This window comes from Myotis nattereri (genome assembly GCF_964212035.1).
Source record: "Myotis nattereri genome assembly, chromosome: 11".
NCBI classification, from domain to species: domain Eukaryota; kingdom Metazoa; phylum Chordata; class Mammalia; order Chiroptera; family Vespertilionidae; genus Myotis; species Myotis nattereri.
The window spans coordinates 12605255-12627028 of record NC_138086.1 but is presented as its reverse complement, the minus strand read 5'-3'; the positions used below and the strand labels follow the sequence as shown (position 1 = coordinate 12627028).

The 21774-nt window shown below is 41.6% G+C and overlaps 1 protein-coding gene across 1 annotated transcript in view; it reads left to right on the top strand.

Annotated features, from left to right (window-relative positions):
• The window catches only part of CTTNBP2 (cortactin binding protein 2), a 99737-nt gene that overhangs the window by 42960 nt on the left and 35003 nt on the right, over positions 1 to 21774 (top strand). Inside the window, exons 9-12 of the mRNA XM_081102068.1 lie at positions 8453 to 8539; positions 8621 to 8720; positions 21075 to 21227; positions 21379 to 21566. Of these exons, the coding sequence (XP_080958194.1) occupies positions 8453 to 8539; positions 8621 to 8720; positions 21075 to 21227; positions 21379 to 21566 (528 nt within the window). The remainder of the gene's footprint in view (positions 1 to 8452; positions 8540 to 8620; positions 8721 to 21074; positions 21228 to 21378; positions 21567 to 21774) is intronic.

Here is a 21774-nt window from a genome sequence, read left to right as displayed (position 1 = left end):
TCTCACTGTGTATGTAAATGTGTTCTATAAAATGCATGTATTAAAGCCCTTATGCAGAAAACCAAATGGAGTGAAGACTTTAAATCAGCCTTTTAAAATAAATGATGTTATTTTTAAATACTTTCATTAAATAGTTAAATAGATACAAATACATTTTAAATCTCTATCTTTGAATTTATAAGGACACATTTAACTTATTTGAGTTTTTAATCACTAATTATTTATAACAGTTGAACTTTTTGCATTAGCTCAAATTTATCTCTTAACCAATTTGTAATTTTTATTAGCTTATTCTTAACTTTTCTGCTAGTTTATTTTATTTTTTCCATCACCATGTATTCCCTCTATGCCTTCTTCCACCTCTACCTACCCCCTACCCCCTGCACCCCGCCCCTGGCAATCACCATACTTTTGTCCATGTCCATGAGTTCTCTCTCTTTTTTTCTTAACCCCTCTCCCCAACACCCTCTCTACCAGAGCTGTTTGCCTGCTCTTTATCCATGAGTCTGTCTCTATTGGGCTTGATAGTTCACTTTGTTCATTAAATTGCACATATGAGTGAAATCACATGGTACTTGTCTTTCTCTGATTGGCTTATTTCACTTAGCATATGTTCTCCAGGTCCAAATCCCTGCTGTCACAAAGGGTACAATTTTCTTCCTTTGTATAGCCGAGAAGTATTCCATTATGTAAATGTACCACAGCTTTTTTATTCACTCATCTACTGATGGGTACTTGGGCTGCTTCCAAATCTTGGCTATTGTAAATAACGCTGCAATGAACAGAGGGGTACATATATTCTTTCAAATTAGTATTTAGGGTTTCTGTGGATAAATACCCTGAAGTAGAATTGCTGTGTCATAAGGCAGTTCCATTTTTAATTTTTTTGAGGTAACTCCATACTGTTTTCCACAGTGACTGCACCAGTCTGCCTTCCCACCAACAGTGCACAACGGTTCCCATTTCTCCACATCCTCACCAACACTTCTTGTTTGTTGATTTATTGATGGTAGCCATTCTGACAGGCATGAGGTGATACCTCATTGTAGTTTTATATTGCATCTCTCTGATGATTGGTGATGTTGAGCATCTTTTCATATGTCTATTGGCCATCTATGTGTTCTCTTTGGAGAAGTCTCTATTCAGGTCCTTTGCCCATTTTTTAATTGGATTGTTTGTTTGTTTTTGTGCTTATTCTTAAGTTTTTATTTTAATAATTCAGTGACTATAAATTATTATTATATTAGAAAAATACTTGATTAGGTGATCCTAATCTAAGCCCTATTTTAACATGTAGGGCTCTGAATCCCTCAGGACATAATCCATGAGATTCTTCCATCTATTGGCTGTCCACTCCAATCTTTGCTGGGAGATTATACTTAATCTTCATACATCCCAAGATAAAGTTGCTATGTTTCCATAAAAATAAGGTCATAAGTGATGGTTTTGTATCTAGGACAGCCCACCATAGCTCCGTCAGTCTCTTTAGCAAATGGCAAGGTTCAGCCTGATCCTTTTCAGGGTGTAGAAGAGCAAGGCTGGGTAAGGTCCCAGTGGAACGAGGAAGCTGGTTCCTTCATGTGAAGACGAGGGGGCTTCAATACCAGTGGATCTTTAGGTTCCCACGGTCGTGGTGGAAGATTCTGGCCAGTTGGGATAGTGTCAGCCCAGAGGAGGGCTGGAGCAGGAGGAGTTCATAAGAGCGGAGCCCGGGTGACAAGGGAGGGTTATGTTCAAGATATCTCTAGTTTTATCTTTTTAAATAACTGTAACACATACCCAAGTTATTATGTCTGTATTAATAAATGAGGGCCTACCTTTATTTGAGTTTAGTAGCCAAGTCTAAAAGCTTGGCTTTTACAGTTTCAATTAGGTAACTTTTAAAAACAGAAAATATGTGTGTGTCCATGTGTGCACTGTAATTTCTCTTGAATTTTATTCTCTTATACCTATTCTATTAAGAGGGACCTTAGCAAATGGTTAAAACCTGCTCTAACAAGAAAGACTCCAGTTTTGTGACTTCTGATGCTGAATGTGCCAATATTGTTTGGGGGATTTAATATTAATAAACTGATAGTAACTGTCATCTGGGACTCTAAAGTCATATATGAACTGTTTATTTAAAATTGAGTGTCAAAGATGTCAGAATGACAGTCCTAGTGTCATCAGTGGGGAGCTCTCTGTGTCCCCATCTGTTGCTAGGGGACATGGGCTTCTTGCGATGTCACGAGAAAAAGGAATTTTTTGAGACTCACAGGAAAATGAGTGATAGTTATTTTCATGGGTTAGACCCCTGAGTTTCCAAGGTGCTTATTTCCTTCCGTCCCACCAATGAAATAAGTCTCATTTTGCTTTTAGCAAAGCTAGGATTAAGGCCATTGCCTAGAGTTTTCATTCCATGTATGCACAGTCCAATCCAGCATCAAGCTAGTTTACTTGTGTACCCAGCTGCAGTCCATCAGTCCATTGCTTGTGGGGTCCACCATGTGGCTTCTAGGAACATAGGCAGGAGCAAAGCCAGAGAAACAAGAGAGCCAAGAGTGAGAGAATTCCTTTGTCTCAGAATTTTAACTTTCTAAGATTTTGCACACTTGCCATGGTTCCACCCCATCTGGCCAGTTATTTTTGTTACAGGCTAGACTGACAGGCACCTTCCCTACATCACCTGCATTCACTGTGCATGGTCCATGTTCCCTTTCCCCCAGTGATTTGCAGGGAATGGACCAGTGGTTCCCTGGGGAGTGTGAAATTGCAGCTTCCTGTTGAAGCTTGCCCAGGTGGCCATGCTTGCAATGTCTGGCCTCCCTTTTGCTCCTTTCCTATCTATAAAAATAAAAGGGTAATATGCTAATTAGACCAGGTCAACTGGACATCTTCCAGATGTCTGACTTCCTTCTGGACAAAGCCACAGTGATGGGGGCTGAGGCAAAGGCAGTTACAGGGTGATCAGGCTTGTAGGGGAGCAGTTAGAGTGTGACCAGGCTGGCAAGCAGAGGCAGTTAAGGGTGATCAGGCAGGCTGGCATGGGGGCAGTTAGGGGCGGCCAGGCCAGCAGGGGGGCAGTTAGGGAGCGACCAGGCCGGCAGGGGGGCAGTTAGGGGGCAGCCACGCTGGCAGGGGGGAAGTTAGGGGGTGATCAGGCTGGCAGGGGACCAGTTGGGGGCAATCAGGCCAGAAAGCAGAGACAGTTAGGGGCAATCAGGCAGGTCGGCAGGTGAGCAGTTAGGAGCCAGCAGTCCAGGATTGTGAGAGGAATGTCGGACTGCCTGTTTTGGCAGTCAGACATTCCCCAAGGGGTCCCGGATTGGAGAGGGTGCAGGCCGGACTGAGGAACCCTGCCCCCCCGCCCCCTGCACAAATTTCGTGCACCAGGCCTCTAGTCATTAATAACTAGCTAATAACAATGGTAATGTTGCTGGAGGAATTTGTGGGCCAGATTTCCCAGACATGACTAGGTGTGAGGTTCTTGGGGTATCGCTGACATAAGCATTTTCAGAAGCCCCCACGGGAGAATGAGATGTGGTGAAAGGCTTTACTTGCAAGGAGTTACATTCCTCTGGTTAAAAAGTCCTATGTCCTTTAACCCAGTCCTGAAAGAGGGGGAGCTGGGATTCCAGTAAAGCCAAAAGGAGGGCCAGTGTCCAAAGCTTTCGTTCCATGTTGCAGCCGGGTCTAGTTCAGCATTCAGGCCAATTAAAGTCCATCAGTCCATTGTGTGGGTCCCATGTGGCCATGAGCCACATGGGCGAATGCAGAGGAGTGCGCCCCGTGTGGCAGGAGTTCCAAGAGAGCTAGAGGGTAAACACCAAGAGCATATGCTCCTTTGTCTAGGCGTTTAAATATTAAGGTTTGGCACCCTTGCAGTGGCCATGTCCAGTCCCTTCCCCCATTGATCAGTGGGGAGTGTGAAATTAGCAAAGCTGTTTAAATGGCATGCCTATATCATCTAGTCTTTCCTTTACTCCTTCCCTGTTAAAAATAGGCAGACTATTACAATGTTATCAGTAACACTACTATAAAGCATTATACCTTAAGCTATGGCCATCCCAATTTTATTGGCTTGGGGAAGACCTTTTATTTTTCATTCTTTTTTGAGTTCAACATCTCACCGCAATCTGGCCTAAAGTGGTCTCAAGACAGTAGAAGCTTTTCCTCAGACTCTGACCAACAAAACTTCAAATAAAAGGTTAAGTTTATTGCTCTAAAATTATGCCACTAGTCTGAAGCCACATTACAGGTGCCACATTGACCCGAGTGGAAACAATAGCTCTTCTGGTAAACTCCTTTCTGCAGGAAAACACTGTGGAGGGAAAAAATAAAAGTATGGATGGGCCTTTGTTGAGGTTATTGTTCCCATTTAATCCAGAATTCATTTGCCTCACAAAGCACTAATTGACGCGTGATGAGAGCTTTCTGAATAGGCTGTGAAGACAAGAATAAAAGGGATTGGTACCAATTGTGATAATAAGGCCCTGTCCCTTTAGGAATAAGCCAAAAGGTCACACTCTAAGCATGAACTTAGGGATAAGGGGTAATTCTGACAACTACAATTGACCTTTTAGAAGTTAACTTTGATTTTATTTTTCAAAGAACATATCTCAACACGATTAAAATATTTAACTCTCACACCCCAAAATCTGTCTGCTTTCCATCTACCTACTGTCTATCTTTAGTGCCCTCTGCTGGAAGCACGTAGCATGTATATTTATTATACCTTAGACCTTGCTATTTAGAGAAATATAAATAATGCTAGAATAGATAAATATGTTTTCTTCGCATAGCTTTGCATGTTTTCACCAGTCTCGGTAGAGCAATATGCTCCCAGCAATTATTATTATTATTTTTTTGGTTCAGATCTTATATGGTAACCAATACAATTATATCATTTGACAAGATAGACAAAATAACATTAACAAAAAAACTGATAATACCTGAAATGAGGGGAAACCTACTAATGGAATGCATTCATTAGAAAGTATGAATGACCTGGAAGTTTGTACATTTGTTTTTCCCTTTATTTACTTATTTAGTTCACTTATTTATAGTTTACCTTTTCCCAGAAAGGATATTAGTCTAAACCAGTGGTTCCCAAACTTATTTGGCCTACCGCCCCCTTTCCAGAAAAAATATTACTCAGCGCCCCCTGGAAATTAATTTTTTTAAAAATTTTAATAGCAATTAAACAGAAAGATATATTTATTAATGTTTCTACCTTTTTCGTAAAATATAGTAAAGAAAGGTGTAAATTAGAAACCTTGAAGTTTGAAATTATGAAACTATTTATTGAACTCAGAATAGAAAGGTAATACAAAAAAAGTTAAAACAAATGCACCTGTGGCCATCACCGCCCCCCTGGATCGCTGCAGCGCCCACCAGGGGGCGGTAGCGCCCACTTTGGGAATCACTGGTCTAAACAAACACAAAATGCTTACTGCTAGCGAATGGCCGAAATTTTAAATGGAGTGTTTCCTGCTTATATTTGTCAAACACCCACAGTCTGAGAACAGATGAGGTATTGATATCGAAGGCAGTTTATCTGTGAAGCTGGGTCTCTGGCTGTTATATGATCTCAAAAATCAATCTTAAGAAAGTACAGGCGGTATGACAGGATAGCTGTAATGAGCAGAGAGCACTGTTGTTTTCAGAAATAAGACAAGATTAAAGAGCAATGCTACTTGAAGATCTCGAGTAGCATATTCCATAGATCTTGAAATTCTGTATTGAGTTTCACTGGGGCAAAACAGTCTGTTCCTTGTGAGAGAATTTCCACCCAATAAGTCATGGCAGTTTGAGATTAACTTGGAGAGCTCAGGGTTTATGGTTTAAAATTGGACCTGGCTAGCGGTACCTAATATGCTATTTCCCACTAAAGTACTTTTGAAAAGTGACAAAGCTTCACAAAAACGGAAAAATAGAACTGAAATCTCCCTTTGGCAAAAACCTAGAAAAACGTTTTTCTGCCTTTATAGGGGCAAGAGACTGTTAGGCCTACCTATTAGCAGCCAACTGGAAATTAGGTAGGAAAACACTTTTAATACCCTTCTAATGCTGGTGAAACTGTTACCGGCAATTGAACCTCGGTTCAGCAACCTCGGTACTTGAGTTCTGGCTATGAAAGAATCCAGAACCAAGACAAATACAAGGGATAGAGGGGGTTGGGGAGGCAAAGGGAGAGGGAGCACCTTGGGGAAAGAAGGGGCTGGGCAAAGGCGAGGGGTGTTCAAGGGAGACCAAGAGCAAGTGCTGAGTCCCTTGTCTTGAGGGTATTTATCTGGAGACCCCAAGGGAGGATCTCAACAGAATATTCATCAGCTTCCTGGGTGTGTCCCTGTCCTTTCAGGGTTGCGGTCTCTACTGATGGGTACCTGCCAGGTCTACCACAGGTTAGGGGAGGTCCACACTGCAAGACCATTGATATGAAAGGTCAGGGGTCTATACCACATGGCGAGCTTTATGCTAGTGGGGGAAAGGTCACCCTGGGGGTGAGGTTCCACCCTACAATTGTCCATTTTTAGGCACCTTTGGGTATCTGGCCAAAGGTGCTAATGCCTGTCTAACTGCCTACTACACCATTATCATCTTACTAATATTAAAAAAAACAAGATTTATACTAGTTAGAAAATTGAAGGTTTAGCAATAGTGGAATAGTATTTGAACCTAGAGAAAAATCATTGGTGGCTGCCAGATATGTTGTTTTTCAGAGCCTAAAACCCAGTCCCAAGTCCAATATAAGGAGCCCCTTAAAGGACCATTTCTCTGTTTAGCTCATGGTCTGACACCTGGTAGTCAGGCGTCATTTTTCTCTATTTTCCAGGAGTTCTCTAAGCATGTCATGGTCTCCTTAAAGGCCAAAGCTCAAGTCTTAAAGGCCCTGGGTAGGAAGGAGTTCCCTCTTCCTTCCATGCTAAGGCCTTTTCCTCAAGCCTTCCCTTCATATCCCAGAATGTGCCTTTCCCTGAGCCAGGGGCACAGTCACTGTCTTCACAGAAGTCCATCCCAGTCACCCTCAAAAGATGCGACCTTCTGTGATCTCAAAGGGACAACTTCATCAGAGCTCAATAGAACAACAGCAACACAGAGATACATGTGCATGTGCATCCTTACATTGTCCCATTCCAAATTATAAAGAGTAAACAGAGCCTTTGATATTTAACATTTCTGTAAGTGTGGGTGGCTCAGTCTTCATACATGAGCTCCTCCAACAGTATCAGTTAGGTTGGCCCTTCACCTGCCCAGGTCCTTTACTGTAAGACCGTCCCAAGAAGAAAGCTCCTCCCAGGCATCTGGGCTGGGAGTGGGCGCTCACCCCTGGAATGATGAAGGGGGGAGAATGACCTGCCCTCCTCTTACTCCTGCCTTTGCCCTATGTAGAAGGTCATCGGCTTTTCATCCAGTATATGCTATGTCTCTACATGTTCTCAGATGAAGTAAGTATCCTTATACGTAAGGATAAAGATATTTTTTAATCCTGTAGGCACCCAGGTAGGATATTTTCCTTTACAAAGTAAAAGTGATCAGCCTCGCCCTAAATTTCTTTGGAACACCAAATTCCAAACTGGAATAATATAGGGAGTTGATCAAAGAGTGTATTAATACTCATCAAGATATCATTTACATAAAAAGTCAAAGATACTCTCTGATATACAATGGTTATAAAAAAGATTACAATCATGGATTCTTTTTTAATTATATGTTTATTGATTTCAGAGAGGAAGGGAGATGGAGAGAGAAATAGAAACATCAATGATGAGAGAGAATTGTTGATCAGCTGCCTCCTGCACGCCCCACACTGGGGATCAAACCCACAACCCAGGCATGTACCCTGACCTGGAATTGAACTGTCACCTCCTGGTTCATAGGTCAATGCCCAACCACTTAGCAACACCAGCCAGGCTGCCCATGGATTCTTAAAAAACATACAAATACACACATCAACTGTGCAAAGAAAAAAGCGAGAAGGAAACAGGTATTTGCAGTGGTTACTTTAGTGGTTTCTGTTCTGCTCCTTAGTGATTTTTTATATTTTCTAAAATCCTCATAATGAGATTCATTGCTATTTTAATCACTGAAAAGTAAAATAAGCATTGGGAAAACTCAAAGATTATCTAAAAATTCTGGAACATCTGCAAGCGACAAAATATGCTAGGAACCCTGTTCCCAGCCAATATGCTGAACTGAACATAGAGAATAGAACAAGGAGTTTTCTTTTTCATAAAATGCCATCTCTTGCTTTAAGTATATAAACACTATGTAAAATACTACGTAAGTATATAAATACAGTATTTGCCAGTGTTTCACATTAAAGTGAAAAGCATGATGTGCTGAAGGAATAAAGCTAATTAATTAAAATATGATTTTTAATCTTTTGAAAGGCTGAGGACAATCAGACCACTTTTATTTTTCCTCTGAACTTAGCATTTCCATCTAAGTCCTCTTCTTGGTTTATTAATAGGTCGAGCAATATCACACTGTCATTTTCCATGGCCCAGAAGGAAGCTTGCAAGATTACATAGTACATCAGCTTGCACTCTGCATGAAGGTATCGATGACTTGCAGACCCTCTCCCTTTTTTGAAAACTTGAATGTGTGTAGAACTAACCACTCTGTTCCTTTGCCACAGCACAGACAGATGGCTGCAGGATTCCCTTGTGAGGTTGTGAGAGCTGAAGTGGATGCTGACTTCTCTAAGGAGCAGCTAGTAGACCTGTTCATCAGTAGCGGTAAGACCACTTCAGCAAACTGAATTATGGTAACCAAAGGGCTTGCTCTTCAATGACGCCATTAAAAGGAAATGAACTTTGTTGCTTGGGGATACATTTAAGTCAACTTTTCAATTATTCAGGGGCCCTAGTTGGTTTGCCTCAGTGGATAGAGCGTCGGCCTGTGGACCAAAGGGTCCTGGGTTTGATTCCATTCAAGGGCATATACTTCAGTTGCAGGCTCCGCCCCACCCAGCCTAGGCCCTGATCCTGATCGGGGTGTGTGCAGGAGGCAACCAATCAATGTGTCTCTCTCACATCGATATTTCTCTCTGTCTTTCCCTCTCTTCCATTCTCTCTAAAAATTGATGAGAAAATATCCTCAAGATAAGGATTTAAAAAAAAAAGCATCTATGGCAGCGGTTCTCAACCTGTGGGTCGCGACCGCTTTGGCGGTCGAACGACCCTTTCACAGAGGTCGCCTAAGACCATCCTGCATATCAGATATTTACATTATGATTCATAACAGTAGCAACATTACAGTTATGAAGTAGCAACGAAAATAATTTTATGGTTGGGTCACAACATGAGGAACTGTATTGAAAGGGCCAGAAGGTTGAGAACCACTGATCTATGGGATGAAAATTGGGAACTCAGATGAATATTCGCAAAAAAATATTTTTGTGTATATATATTATATCATTGCACTTACTGTACTTCCTGCATTGTCTTCCCTTCTTTTTCTTATCTTTTGTTTATAACTCATCTGATGTGAGTGCTGTATTACTGGCACCAGAGGTATACCAAGGGAGGAGGTGGTGGGAGCAGTCCGCCCTAGTGGGACTGAGAATGGTATCACTGCTGCTGTTTAGAATTGCATAGTGATCATGAAAAATACCTCAGTTATGGTAATTTATTTTATTTATAAATTTCCTACAACCAAAACACCCTTAACCGCTGTACCAGGGGTGAACTGCTTTCTCCACGTCACCTTTAGTAAGCTATTGACCTTGACTTTGCTAAACACTTTGCGGATATTTCATCTCTGTGACAGCATATGCCAGTGGGTATAATTCTCTTCATTTCAAAGGTGGGGGAACAGGCACAGAGAAGTTCAGTAACTTGCCACAACTACGCAGTGGCAGAACCAGGATTAAATGTGTTTATTAATACAACATTTTCATGAAGTTCTATATTAGGTTTCAGAGCTTAAGACGCTAAGCTTCACCACAGGTGCAGTTAGCATAGTCCTGCATAGCATAGCATGTCTAGTGACTATGGCGCAAAACTGAAAGAACCAGACTCCAGTCTCCACTCGATTAGAGCTACAGAGAGCCCTGGGGAGCAGGTGACGGAGGGAAGCAGAATCCATGGAAGGAGCTTTGAAAAGCAAATTCACATCTCCCTTTTGGAGGAGGGGTGCTTCTCAGCTTTGGGTGAGATCTGATGGCTAGGGCAACTGTTGACCATGCTTAGGAAGAAGGAAATAACCAACAGTTCCCAAATCAAGAAATAAAATAAAGCGGCAGCTTTGGGCATGGACAGAGGATTCCCAAACCTAGAAGCACTTTGTGGGGACAAGAAAATCCTACTAGAATCTGAATGTTGCTGTAGTACCCAGCCTAGCCTTTGGCCAGAAACTAGTGAAAGTTAGCTACAGAAAGCTGTTTTCTCTAAAGATACTACTAATAATAGCTAACATTGATTAAGCTCTTCCTCTGGTAGGCCCTGATCTAAGCAATCCTGATTTATAAACATGAATCATGAGAAAACAGGGTAAATACTTTGACCAAAAGATCTCACAGCTAGGACACAAAGGAGGAGTAGGACTCAAACCCAAGCATCTCACTCCTGAATCTTACCTTAATCAGTGCCAGGCACTATTCTTTAAAAACGCACCTGTGCCAAAATGTCTGTTTCCCCCTTAGTTATGTAACAAAGGCCCCCTACATTTTTCAGCTTTGTCTTGTTTCATCTCAAAGTTAGAAGCTAAAGTCTTTTGTTCTCTCCCTATTAGATAGATAGCAACTACAGGCTGAATTCTGCTTAAGCTTAGCGAGCTAAAAACATAGGAGAGCAGTGAATTAGGTCATGAGGTGACCTCAGGTAGATGGCTCAGCATTTCTAAATCTCTGGGGAGCATCTTCTTAAAAAGAGCTCCTCTTCTTGGCTTCCAAATTTGCTGAGTGGTGCAAGTCTTTTGGCCCCTCACACTTCAAACTCAGGTCTTATTGACAAGCTTGAAAACCTAAATGACCCCAAGTGCCAACAAGCCACAGGAAGGGGTGAACTGACTGGGTGGGGCTAGGGGAGGAGGAGGAGGGACATCTCCAGCTACCTGAGGGCAGCTCTCAGCTCCAGCAGCTTGTTGCTGGCAGAAGTGTAGCGTCAGTGTCCTGAAATCTTGTAATTTTTAGGAAAAAGCCGGAAGTCTAGGTATTCATGTAAAAATGTAGGGTTTTTTTTCTTTCAATGTTGTCAACTATTTCAAATTTTTCTTAATATATTTTTATTGGTTTCAGAGAAGAAGGGAGAGGGAGAGAGAGAGAGAAACATCAATGATGAGAATCACTGATTGGCTGCCTCCTGCATGCCCCCTACTGGGGATCGATCCTGCAACATAGGTATGTGCCCTCACTGGGAATGGAATCAGCGACCTAGATCATAGGTCAATGCTCAAGCACTGAACCACACAGGCTGGGCTCAACTATTTCAATTTTTAAAGCAATATGAGGGCCACATAGAACCCCACGGTCTTCTCATTCATGGACCCCTCATCCCTCTCCCATAGCCAGTCCATGGTTATATCTTGCCAAGTTGGCCTCAATGCCCATCCCCAGTGACATCATCTTACCTTCTGCCTCCTTTCCTACATCTCGTGTTCTTTTCTGTAAATGGCTGTCTGCCTACTGCTTCTTTTCCCTGGACGCCCCTGAGAGACCACCAGACCCTAAGTAAAAGCTCTCTGTGGTTCTTGCCTCCCAAGTTGCTTATTTGAACTTTATTTTTTTATCTAGATATAACATTGCATATGATTGTGGTGTATAATGTAATGCATTGATTTGCAAAACGATTACTATCATAGCATTTGTTAATACCGCCACCACGTCATATAATTACCCTTTTTTTTGTGGTGAGAACATATTAGTTTGCCCTTTGAGCAACTTTCAAATATATAATATATTGTTAACCATAGGCACCATGCTATACATTAGATCCTCAAAATGTATTCATTTTATATTTGAAAAGTTTGTACCTTTGACCAACATCTCCTCATTTCCCCCGTCACTCCCCAGGTGCTGCCAACCACCACTCTACTCTGTTTCTCTGAGTTTGGCTTTTTTAGATTCCACATATGTGATATCATGCAGTACTTGTCTTTGTCTGTCTCACTTACCTCACTTAGCAACTTAGCATAATGCCCTCCAGGTTCATCCATGTATCACAAATGGCAGGATTTTCTTCTCACTTTATGGCTGAATAATATTCCTCTGTGTGTGTGTGTGTATGTGTGTGTGTGTGTGTGTGTTTAATTTTCTGTTGTTTCCATGTCTTGGTTATTGTAAATGATGCTGCAGCGAACAAGCGGGTGCAGATATCTCTTCAAGATCCTGATTTAATTTCCTTTGGATATATACCCAGAAGTAGAATTGCTGGGTCATATGGTAGTTCTATTTTGAATTTTTTGTGGACCTCCATACTGTTTTCCCTAGTAGACACATGAATTTCTATCAGCAGTGCACAAGGCTTCCCATTTGTCTACATTCTTGCCAACATTTGCCTCTTCTCTTTTTTATAATAGCTAGCTATTCCGACAAGCATGAAGCAAGATCTCGTGATTTCGATTTGCATTTTTCTGAAGATTAGTAATGTTGACTTTTCATTTACCTGTTGGCCATTTGTAAGTCTTCTTTGGAATATCTGACTTTTTAATAGATGTCTATGCTCCAGTAAAATATGGTGTTTATACTCCTTACACTTTTTTTGTTTTTCCACTCTCCATATCTTTGTTCAAGCTACAATTTTCATCTAGAATTTTAGAGTGAACATACAACCCCAGCACACACTACAGTTGACACATGGCAGGTACTATGCAGAGTATTATATATACCAGTGATGGCAAACCTATGACACTCGTGTCAGAGGTGACACGCGAACTCATTTTTTTGGTTGACTTTTCTTTGTTAAATGGCATTTAAATATGTAAAATAAATATCAAAAATATAAGTCTTTGTTTTACTATGGTTGCAAATATCAAAACATTTCTATATGTGACACGGCACCAAAGTTAGGGTTTTTCAAAATGCTGACACGCCGAGCTCAAAAGGTTCGCCATCACTGATATATACAGTACTGATTAAAATAGATATGGTCTCTGCCCTTCTGGAAATGACAGGAAAAGTCCCCGTTAAAATGTCTAAGGACATCTCAAATGAAAGCTTACCTGATCCCTCCAGTATGACAACTCCCTTTAATGAACAGTAGTAGGCTCTGTTTATACATCGGGGCCCCACCTAACTATAGGTCAAGGCACTGCGGGTATTATGTGGGCTTTTGCCTTGGCCCAAACAATATTATATTGTAAACTCTTTGAAGGCTAGTCATGTAGCTTTTTTTAAAAACTTCATATGGAGAATAAATGGGTGAATCTCCTAATACGGGACATAGCATGGTCAAAGAAAAAGAAAATGCTAGTCATATTCAGGTGCAGCAATCAGAAGAACTTGCTTGGAGTAGAGGCAGAAAGATGTAAGATTAGAGAGTATAGGAGTTGATCAGGGAGTAGTTGATGATAGGGCATAAAAATAAAGTTAGATTTGAAAATGGCATATTTTTTAAATTTTATTTTTAATTGAGATATAACATTAATTTCAGGTATATAACACTTCAGTATTTGTATATATTGCAAAGTAATCACAACAATAAATGTAGTTAGTTAACACCCATCACCATACATAGTTTAAAATTTTTTTTCTTGTGATGAGAACTTTTAAAATCTACTTTCTTAGCAACTTTTAAATATGCCATACAGTACTATTCACTGTAATCACCATGCTGTACAATACATGAAAAATGAAGTTTTTGGATAGTAGACTGAGGCCCAAACACTCTCCACTCTAACTATTATGTAGCAAATAGTATGTCATCTCCAAATATGAACGGGTTTTTGTTCTGTATTTGAAGATAAGTCATTGTTATAAATAAGTAAAGGATCAGTAATTTATAAGCATCAGATATCTTCCTTCTCTTTATAATAACAAAACTAAGACATAACGTTTATTGCTAAGACCTTGAATGCAGTTGCCCAAGTTAGCAGCCTGAGCATTATCATCGATTCCTCAGTTTGCCTCATTTCCCACATCTGGTCAGTCCTGAGTTCTGTTGAATCGGCTTCATCTATCCCCTCTCTTTTTCCTGCTCTACATTCCCTCTACCAACTCTTACTTCTTACTCAAGAAACTAAGGAGGCCTCATCACGAACCCTTCCTGTTTGCTCCGGACTCCCTCCCTTCATGGGCTTCCAGAGAGCTCAGTCTAGAAGACAAAACCGCTCATAGCAGTTCTCTTTCGTTATGCTCCAGTGGTTCCAGAATAAAAGCTGAAGTTCTCTGAATGTTAGGTTGTCAGGAACACTATGGTCTGCCCTCTGTCCGACCTTGCTCTTGCTGATGTCCATCCTCATCTCCTAAAACCCCCTCCACCATCACTTCCATTTTCTGTTGACCAACAAAGAGCTCATGGAGAACATACATTTTAGGTCCTATAGATGGGATACCAAGTGCTTCTGAGCAGTGCCAGGGGATCTCGTGAACTAGGCGGGTAAGATCCATCAAGGGTGTGGTGTCACTTTTAAAGTGCAGAAACAAAGCAGTGTGTTCTTGCGGCCCAGAAGTGATGGGAAAGAACAGAGAGTAGAGAAGAAAAAGATATTCCTACTCTGTTCCGCTCAAGCTTTGAGAATAATGAGCGGATGGGAATTATCTACCAGTTACTCTCTTGCTTTTTTAAACAAGAAATTACATTGGTCAAGTTATATTACTACAAGTGAGAAATGCACTGATTCTTAAGGTATTCCATGCTTACTCTTGGTTTTTAACCTTTTTCTTTTCTTTAATGAAATAGATTTAAACAAGTTGGATTGGGCTAAGATTCGAATGCTGAAGTTTATCTTCCACTGTGCACAGCACATGTATTACCTTCTTTGTTCCTCTCTGTGAATCTGTAAAAAGAAAGCCAGTGGACAGAGAATGAGTAAATAAGGTGTACAAGCAAAAAAATAGATGCCCTAAACAGTTTGGCTCAGTGGATAAAGCGTCGGCCTTCGAACTGAAAGGTCCCAGGTTCGATTCTGGTCAAGGGCATGTACCTTGGTTTCGGGCACATCCCCAGTAGGGGGTGTTCAGGAGGCAGCTGATCGATGTTTCTCTCCCATCAATGTTTCTAACTCTCTATCCCTCTCCCTTCCTCTCTGTAAAAAATCAATAACATACATATTTTTTTAAATTAGAAGAAGGAAGAGTAGCAAATGTGTTTTAAATAATGTTTTAAGAATTTAACAATTATATGGAGTTTAAAAATGCTACCAGTGAAGAAAAAAAGGTAGAACAAAAGAATACTTCAAAAAGAATGACATCGCACTTATACTAGCAAGAGCTATTCTGTGTTTCTTTTAAAATAACATCTTCCTTCTCAGGTTGCCTTTCGTGAGAGATAGTCATGCCACATGCCTCTGTTGAATGTAAGGAGGCTGTGAACACGCACTAGACTTGTGTCAAAATTTGCCTCAGTGTAAGGTAGGGAGTTAGGTTAGCAAAACAGATACTTTTTCAAATTACATGTGACAGTAAGTCATAAAAAAAAATTCAGCCCTAGATTAATATTTTAAAATAATACTTTGAATTCCTAAGTGAACTCTCCTTTTTAGAAGTAATGAGGATGGAATGATGTACAACAGGAGGCGAGTGTGCTCACTGGCATCTACATGGCTGAGTTCACCTCCCTAGATCCTGCATTACATCCAGAAGGCTCTTCCAAGGCTTGCCCCTGGCTCCTCATCTGAACTCTCAGAGCCTCACCCCTGCCGAGCCCTTCTTTCAAGCAGACAGTGTAAAAGATAGCTGCTTTCTCCTCCCAAGGGGAAGATTGTAGACTTAGGGTCACTCTAGAGACACAGGAGTTTGAGTTTAACTATAAATGCTATGTCAAACATTTTTAAACCAGTGAGTGTTGTTCTAGGACTGACTCTTTGGAACTTTTAATACAAGGGTGTTCAAAGCTGCAGTGTAGCCCTGACCTAGCCCAGGGGGGTGTCTGTTTACGATTATCAACCTGTAGGAGAGGAGCAGGGCTGACATAGCCTATAAAAAAGGGGGGGAAAAAGGGGGAAAAAAGAAAAAAAAAAGAGTAGATAAGTTTCTGAAATAGGACTTTGAAGTAGCATAAGGCAAAAGTATTCCAAGCGGTTAACTTTCTGGCATCAGGCCAGAAGGACTCTCCAGTTCCAACACAGAGTGGGTAGCCTTTTGTCTCCATAAACCCTGATCAGAGAGAGGCTTAACCCTTCAAACTGGAAACCGTAATGACTTCCTGCTTCTATGGTTGGTTAAAATAATAGGCCTGAAATTACGCTAAATAACCTGAATTAGACACATGCTATTTCTCAACTAACATAAAATTTGCCTTTGGACTAAGTTGTTTGAGGATGTTGTACTAAATGGTCAGATGGAGAAATAGGTGGTACTGAAAAATGGAGGAAATGAGACTGGCAGTGTTGAAGACGAAGCTTTCACTGGAGAAACCCAGTCTGCTTGACCCTTGCTGGTACCTCCTGGGAGACTAAGGTAAACAAAGATGAGGGCGAAACCCAACCCAACTGTTAGGAACAGCAATCCTGTTTAGGACATGAATTTTACAGTAAATGTGGGATTAATGAAGTCATTAGCAACTCAGTTCTTGCTTGTGGATCCAGAGGAATGAGTTTGCCGTCTCTTTTCTGTAAACTCATTTATTTCATTTGCAGCCTGAATCCTCACTTGCTGCTCCCATCCTCACGTCCCACCACCTGCTGGACATCTCAGAGAGGCTCTGTACTTTTCAAGCACATCAGGCCTGGACCATAAATTAGCACCCCCACCCCTTCTCCGAGTATACTCTTGCTCATGTGCTCTCTGCCTCCATTCACTGCACAACCTCTTTTCTGGTGGGAACCCCGGTTGTCAATGATATTTCCTCTCTACCCCCCTCTCTAGACTGCTACCCCTGAGCCTTATTGACCTCTCTCCAGATGCCTTTTCATCCTCTGCCCTGGATGAGGTCCTTCACTTCAGCAATAAAAGCCTGTCGGTGCATTCTCCTGTATCTTTCCTCTCCAGTCAGTTCTTTACGTGAGAGTAAGATCTCTTTAACATTGGATGTCATACTGGTTTGGTGGTGGTGAACTCCTTTAGCTTTTCCTTGTCTGGGAAGCTCTTTATCTGGCCTTCAATTCTACCTGATAGCTTTGCTGGGTAGAGTAATCTTGGTTGCAGGTCCTTGCTATTCATCACTTTGAATATTTCTTGTCACTCCCTTCTGGCCTGCATAGTTTCTCTTGAGAAATCAGCTGACAGTTGTAGGGGAGCTCTCTTGTAGCTAACTAGCTGCTTTTCTCTTGCTGCTTTTAAGATTCTCTTTGTCTTTAACTTGTGGCATTTTAATTATGTGTTTTGGTATGAGAATTTTTGGGATAATCACTCAAGTTTTATAATATCTAATCACTAGAGTTACATATAATATTGTATGTCAACTATAATTGAAAAGCAAACAAAAAAATAATTTATATGAAAATGTAAAAAGACAAAGTGAGATCTCAAAGCAGGAATCAAACCCTGTTGATCTTCCTCCTTAAAGAGTTCCACTGGTTCTCAGAGCTGGTAGTTTCTCCCTCCCAACATGGCATTCCACTTTTCATTTGTGGTCAGATTGTGATCTTAGCAGCAGGTCTCACCCTGGATGCACACAAAGTGCTCAGGCCAAGCACAGGCCAATTAAATCATAGCCTCTGGGAATGGGTCCCAGGTGATTGTACCATGCAGCCCCAGCCCCAGGAGGACACAGCCTGCTGTGCTGCTGCTACATCCCATTCCACCAATGTGGCACCACACTAAGCTCCCAGCCAGTCCTGACTAGAGGGAAGTATCAATTTTGAGTCACTGTTAGGCAGCTGTTCTCACTTTTCTGAACTGAGCCCTGCCCAGCCTCCATTCTCTGCCTATGTATGCCATTTCTTAAACCTAGAAAGGCTTTTTCTAACCTATTAAGATGTCATTCCTCATAATAGTTTAGTTTAAAATGCCACGTTCCCAATTAGAATTAGTCACCTATGATAAGACATAACACTTAACATGGGACATAAAGTTAGGGAGCACTGGATAAATGTTTGTTGAAGTGCAGTTACATGTTTCTGAAGATGGATTCTGGCTGCTGGATACTGAAGCTTGAGGACCACTGGAACTAGCCAGACAACAAACACTAATCAAGGAAAAACCTTTAGTCCTTAGTTACAGGAAAGTGGATACACAAATCATTCAAGCTAATATGTTTTTTATTACTGGTTTGTTAGTTTTTCATCATTATTTTAACAAGCTATAGATTTATCATACTTCCATAATCAATGTATTCCTGAGAGAACGTTTAAACACTGAGATGCATAGTATTTTAACACTTTTTACTGAATAACTTGGTTGAAGGGAATCCAGCACACACCAGACACTAGTGTAACAGTTCCCACAAATACAACTAAATTGAGAGGTGGTTGTTACTGTTTCTAGTCTAATTTTTAAACCTTCACAGCATACAGAAAAGCTGTTTTAGTCTGAGAAGAGTAATCTTGGCTGTAGGTCCTTGCTATTCATCACTTTGAATATTTCTTGCCACTCCCTTCTGGTCTGATATGTTTCTGTTAAGAAATCAGCTGACAGTCCTATGGGCTATCCCTTGTAACTAACTGCTTTTCTCTTGCTGCTTTTAAGATTCTCTCTATGTATTTACCCTTGGCATTTTAATTATGATGTGTCCTGGTGTGGGCCTCTTTGGGTTCCTCTTGTTTGGGATTCTCTGTGCTCCCTGGACTTGTAAGTCTATTTCTTTCACCAGGTAAGGGAAGTTTTCTATCATTATTTCTTCAAATAGGTTTTCAACATCTTTCTCTCTCTCTTCTCCTTATAGCACCCCTATAACGTAAATATTGGTACACTTGAAGTTGTCCCAGAGACTCCTTACATTATCTTCATATTTTTGGATTCTTTTTTCTTTTTGCTACTGTGATTGGGTGTTTTTTGCTTCCTCATATCCCAAATCATTGATTTGATTCTCAGAACTTATACTCTACTGTTGAATCTCTATAAATTATTCTTTATTTCAGTTTGTGTATGCTTAATTTTTTACTGATGTGTGTGTGTTTTTTTTCGTGACTTTGACATTCTCACTAAAATCCTTGAAAGTCTCATAAAGAGCCTTGAGTAACCTTATAACCATGGTTTTGAACTCTGTATCCAAGTAGCTTGCTTTCTTCCATTTCTTCCATTTGTGACATGTTTCTTTGTCTCTGCATTTTGGCTGCTTCCCTGTGTTTGTTTTTGTGGATTAGGTATAGCTGCTGTGTCTCTTGGAATTGGTAGAGTGGCCTTGTGTAGTAGATGTCCTGCAGGGCCCAGTGGCTCAGCCTCTGCAGTCACCTGAGCTGGGCACTTTAAGTCTGCCCCTGTGTGGGCTATGTACAGTTTTGTAGTTGAGCCTTGATTGCTGTTGGCATCACTGGGAGAAGTAAACTTACAGTTAATTGGCTGTGAAGACCAGCTGTGACTATAGTGGAAAAGCTGCTTTGCAGAAAATACCCCTATGGAGCAGGACTTGCTTCAGTGGGGATTTGGTGCCCATTGAGTCTGCCTCTTGAGTGTGTCACTTGTGGATGTGTAGTGTTGTAATGTGCTATGATCTGAAGCTGTCCACCAGGTGCACTGGCTCTAGGGCCTCCAGGGAGGTGCAAAGCCAGCCACTTCTTGGGGCCACCTGGCAGGAACTACAGAGAAATCTGCAGATGGCTATTTCCTGTTTGTATTGGGCTTGGAGGTGCCCAGGCAAAGCCCAGCTGTGAAGCAAGGCAGGCTGTGCGAGTGCTGAGTCTTGGGCCTTTTATTGATAGGATTGGGGCACTCTGGCACCAGCTGCAGCTTGTTTGAGAGATTTTAGCAAAGTCTGAAGCCTGAGCCAGGACAGGCCATTCATATGGAAAAGCTGCTGCGAACAGCTTGGGTGGGGCTTATTGGATGGGACGGGGTTTCAGGGAATCACTAGGTGTAGCAAACAGTGTGCTCTGGACTGATGAAGACTCAATAATGGCTGCCAGTCAGGCTGTGACAGGGGAAGTCACAGCACAGGAATAATGACCTGTATGAGCATCCCTGTCTGGGAGAAAGCCACCCCCAAATTCCTGCCCTGATGCCAGCAATCCAGTTCTTCCTCATATGTGTCTGGGTCCTCTGGCGCTAAAGCTCAGAAGAAGTAGGATCAATCATGTAACTTTGTGCACTCATCCTTTAAGAGGAACACCTAGGATTCCAGTCACCTCTTTATCACTCAGCTACAATCCTGAAGTTACAAGGACTTCTCTTCCCAGCTCTGGATCCCTGGGCTGTGGCTCTGGTGTGGAGCTGGGGCCCCTTGCTCCTCATGGGTAGTCTCCACAGAGACGATCTCCCTCCTGATTAAAAAAATGGCACACGTGTGTCAGACCCACGGTTATGTGCCTCTGCCCCTCCTACCAGTCTCAATGTGCTTTGCTTCTTTACTTCTCTATTTGTGGGATTTCTATTCAGCCAGCTTTCAGGTGGTTCTGAATCATGGTGGTCTGTATTTTAGCTGTAATTTTGATGTGGTTGTGGGAAGCGGCCAGTACGGGCTTTTACCTATGCCACCATCTTGATTCTTTCTGGGAAATTAGAGGATGTCTCTGCCAAAATGAGTGAATAACTCTATAAAGAGACAGAGATGAAATCCAGAAAACAGCAGATCCATTCAAAAGGAAGCCTATTTGTTCACTTTAATATCCATTGCATGAATATATTCCTATTATTCCACTCTACTGTTGGTGGACAGTTGGAGTGATTCCATTTGGGATCTGCTGTGGAACTGCTATTGGATGGTTGTGTGTGTGTATCTTCACCTCTATTAAATAGTGCCAAACTGTTGGCCGGAGTCCTTCTACTGGGTCAGCAATTGAAGAGCATTCTTAGTATGTCACATCTTTGCTAAAATTTTATATCTTCAGACTTGGTAAATTTTGCCCATTCATATTTTGTAAAAGCTTGAATCACTGCATTTCATTTCTGACCACAGCTTATCTGATCCCAGTGAAACAATCTCCTGTTAATAAGAAAATCATCATCATCTTAGAGAACTTGGAGAAAGCTTCACTGTCTGAGTTATTGGGAGATTTCTTGGCACCTCTGGAAAATCGCAGCACTGAAAGCCCCTGTACTTTTTCAAAAGGTAAAGATTGTGGCGAGCTGAGCGCATGCTGAGAAGCAAGCTCCCGTGAGACCATTCTACGTTTTCTCTTCCCCGGAATACATGCTAGACTTCATGTTCTTTCTTTGACTTATTGTAATTCGCATGTGTCCCATAATATGGCTTATTTTAGGAAACGGAATGCCGGAATGTTACTACTTTCATGAGAACTGCTTTCTGATGGGCACCATTGCCAAGGCCTGCCTCCAGGGCTCCGACTTGCTGGTGCAGCAGCATTTCCGCTGGGTGCAGCTGCGGTGGGATGGCGAGCCCATGCAGGGCCTGCTGCAGAGGTCCTTAAGAAGGAAAGTTGTGAATAAGGTAACAACCCACAGCTGCAGCCTATTGTTGGGGGGGGACGGGGCTTTGGGAGACCTGGGCTTTTGGTTCTGTCTTTTACTAATCGTGTGGCCTCAGGCAAGTGCGGTATTTGGATAGTCAAGGGTTAAATAAGAGAACGCATATAAAACCCATAAAGTTTCTGGACTATGTTAAGCTTTTTGAAAAAGGCAAATAGGTTTTACCATTA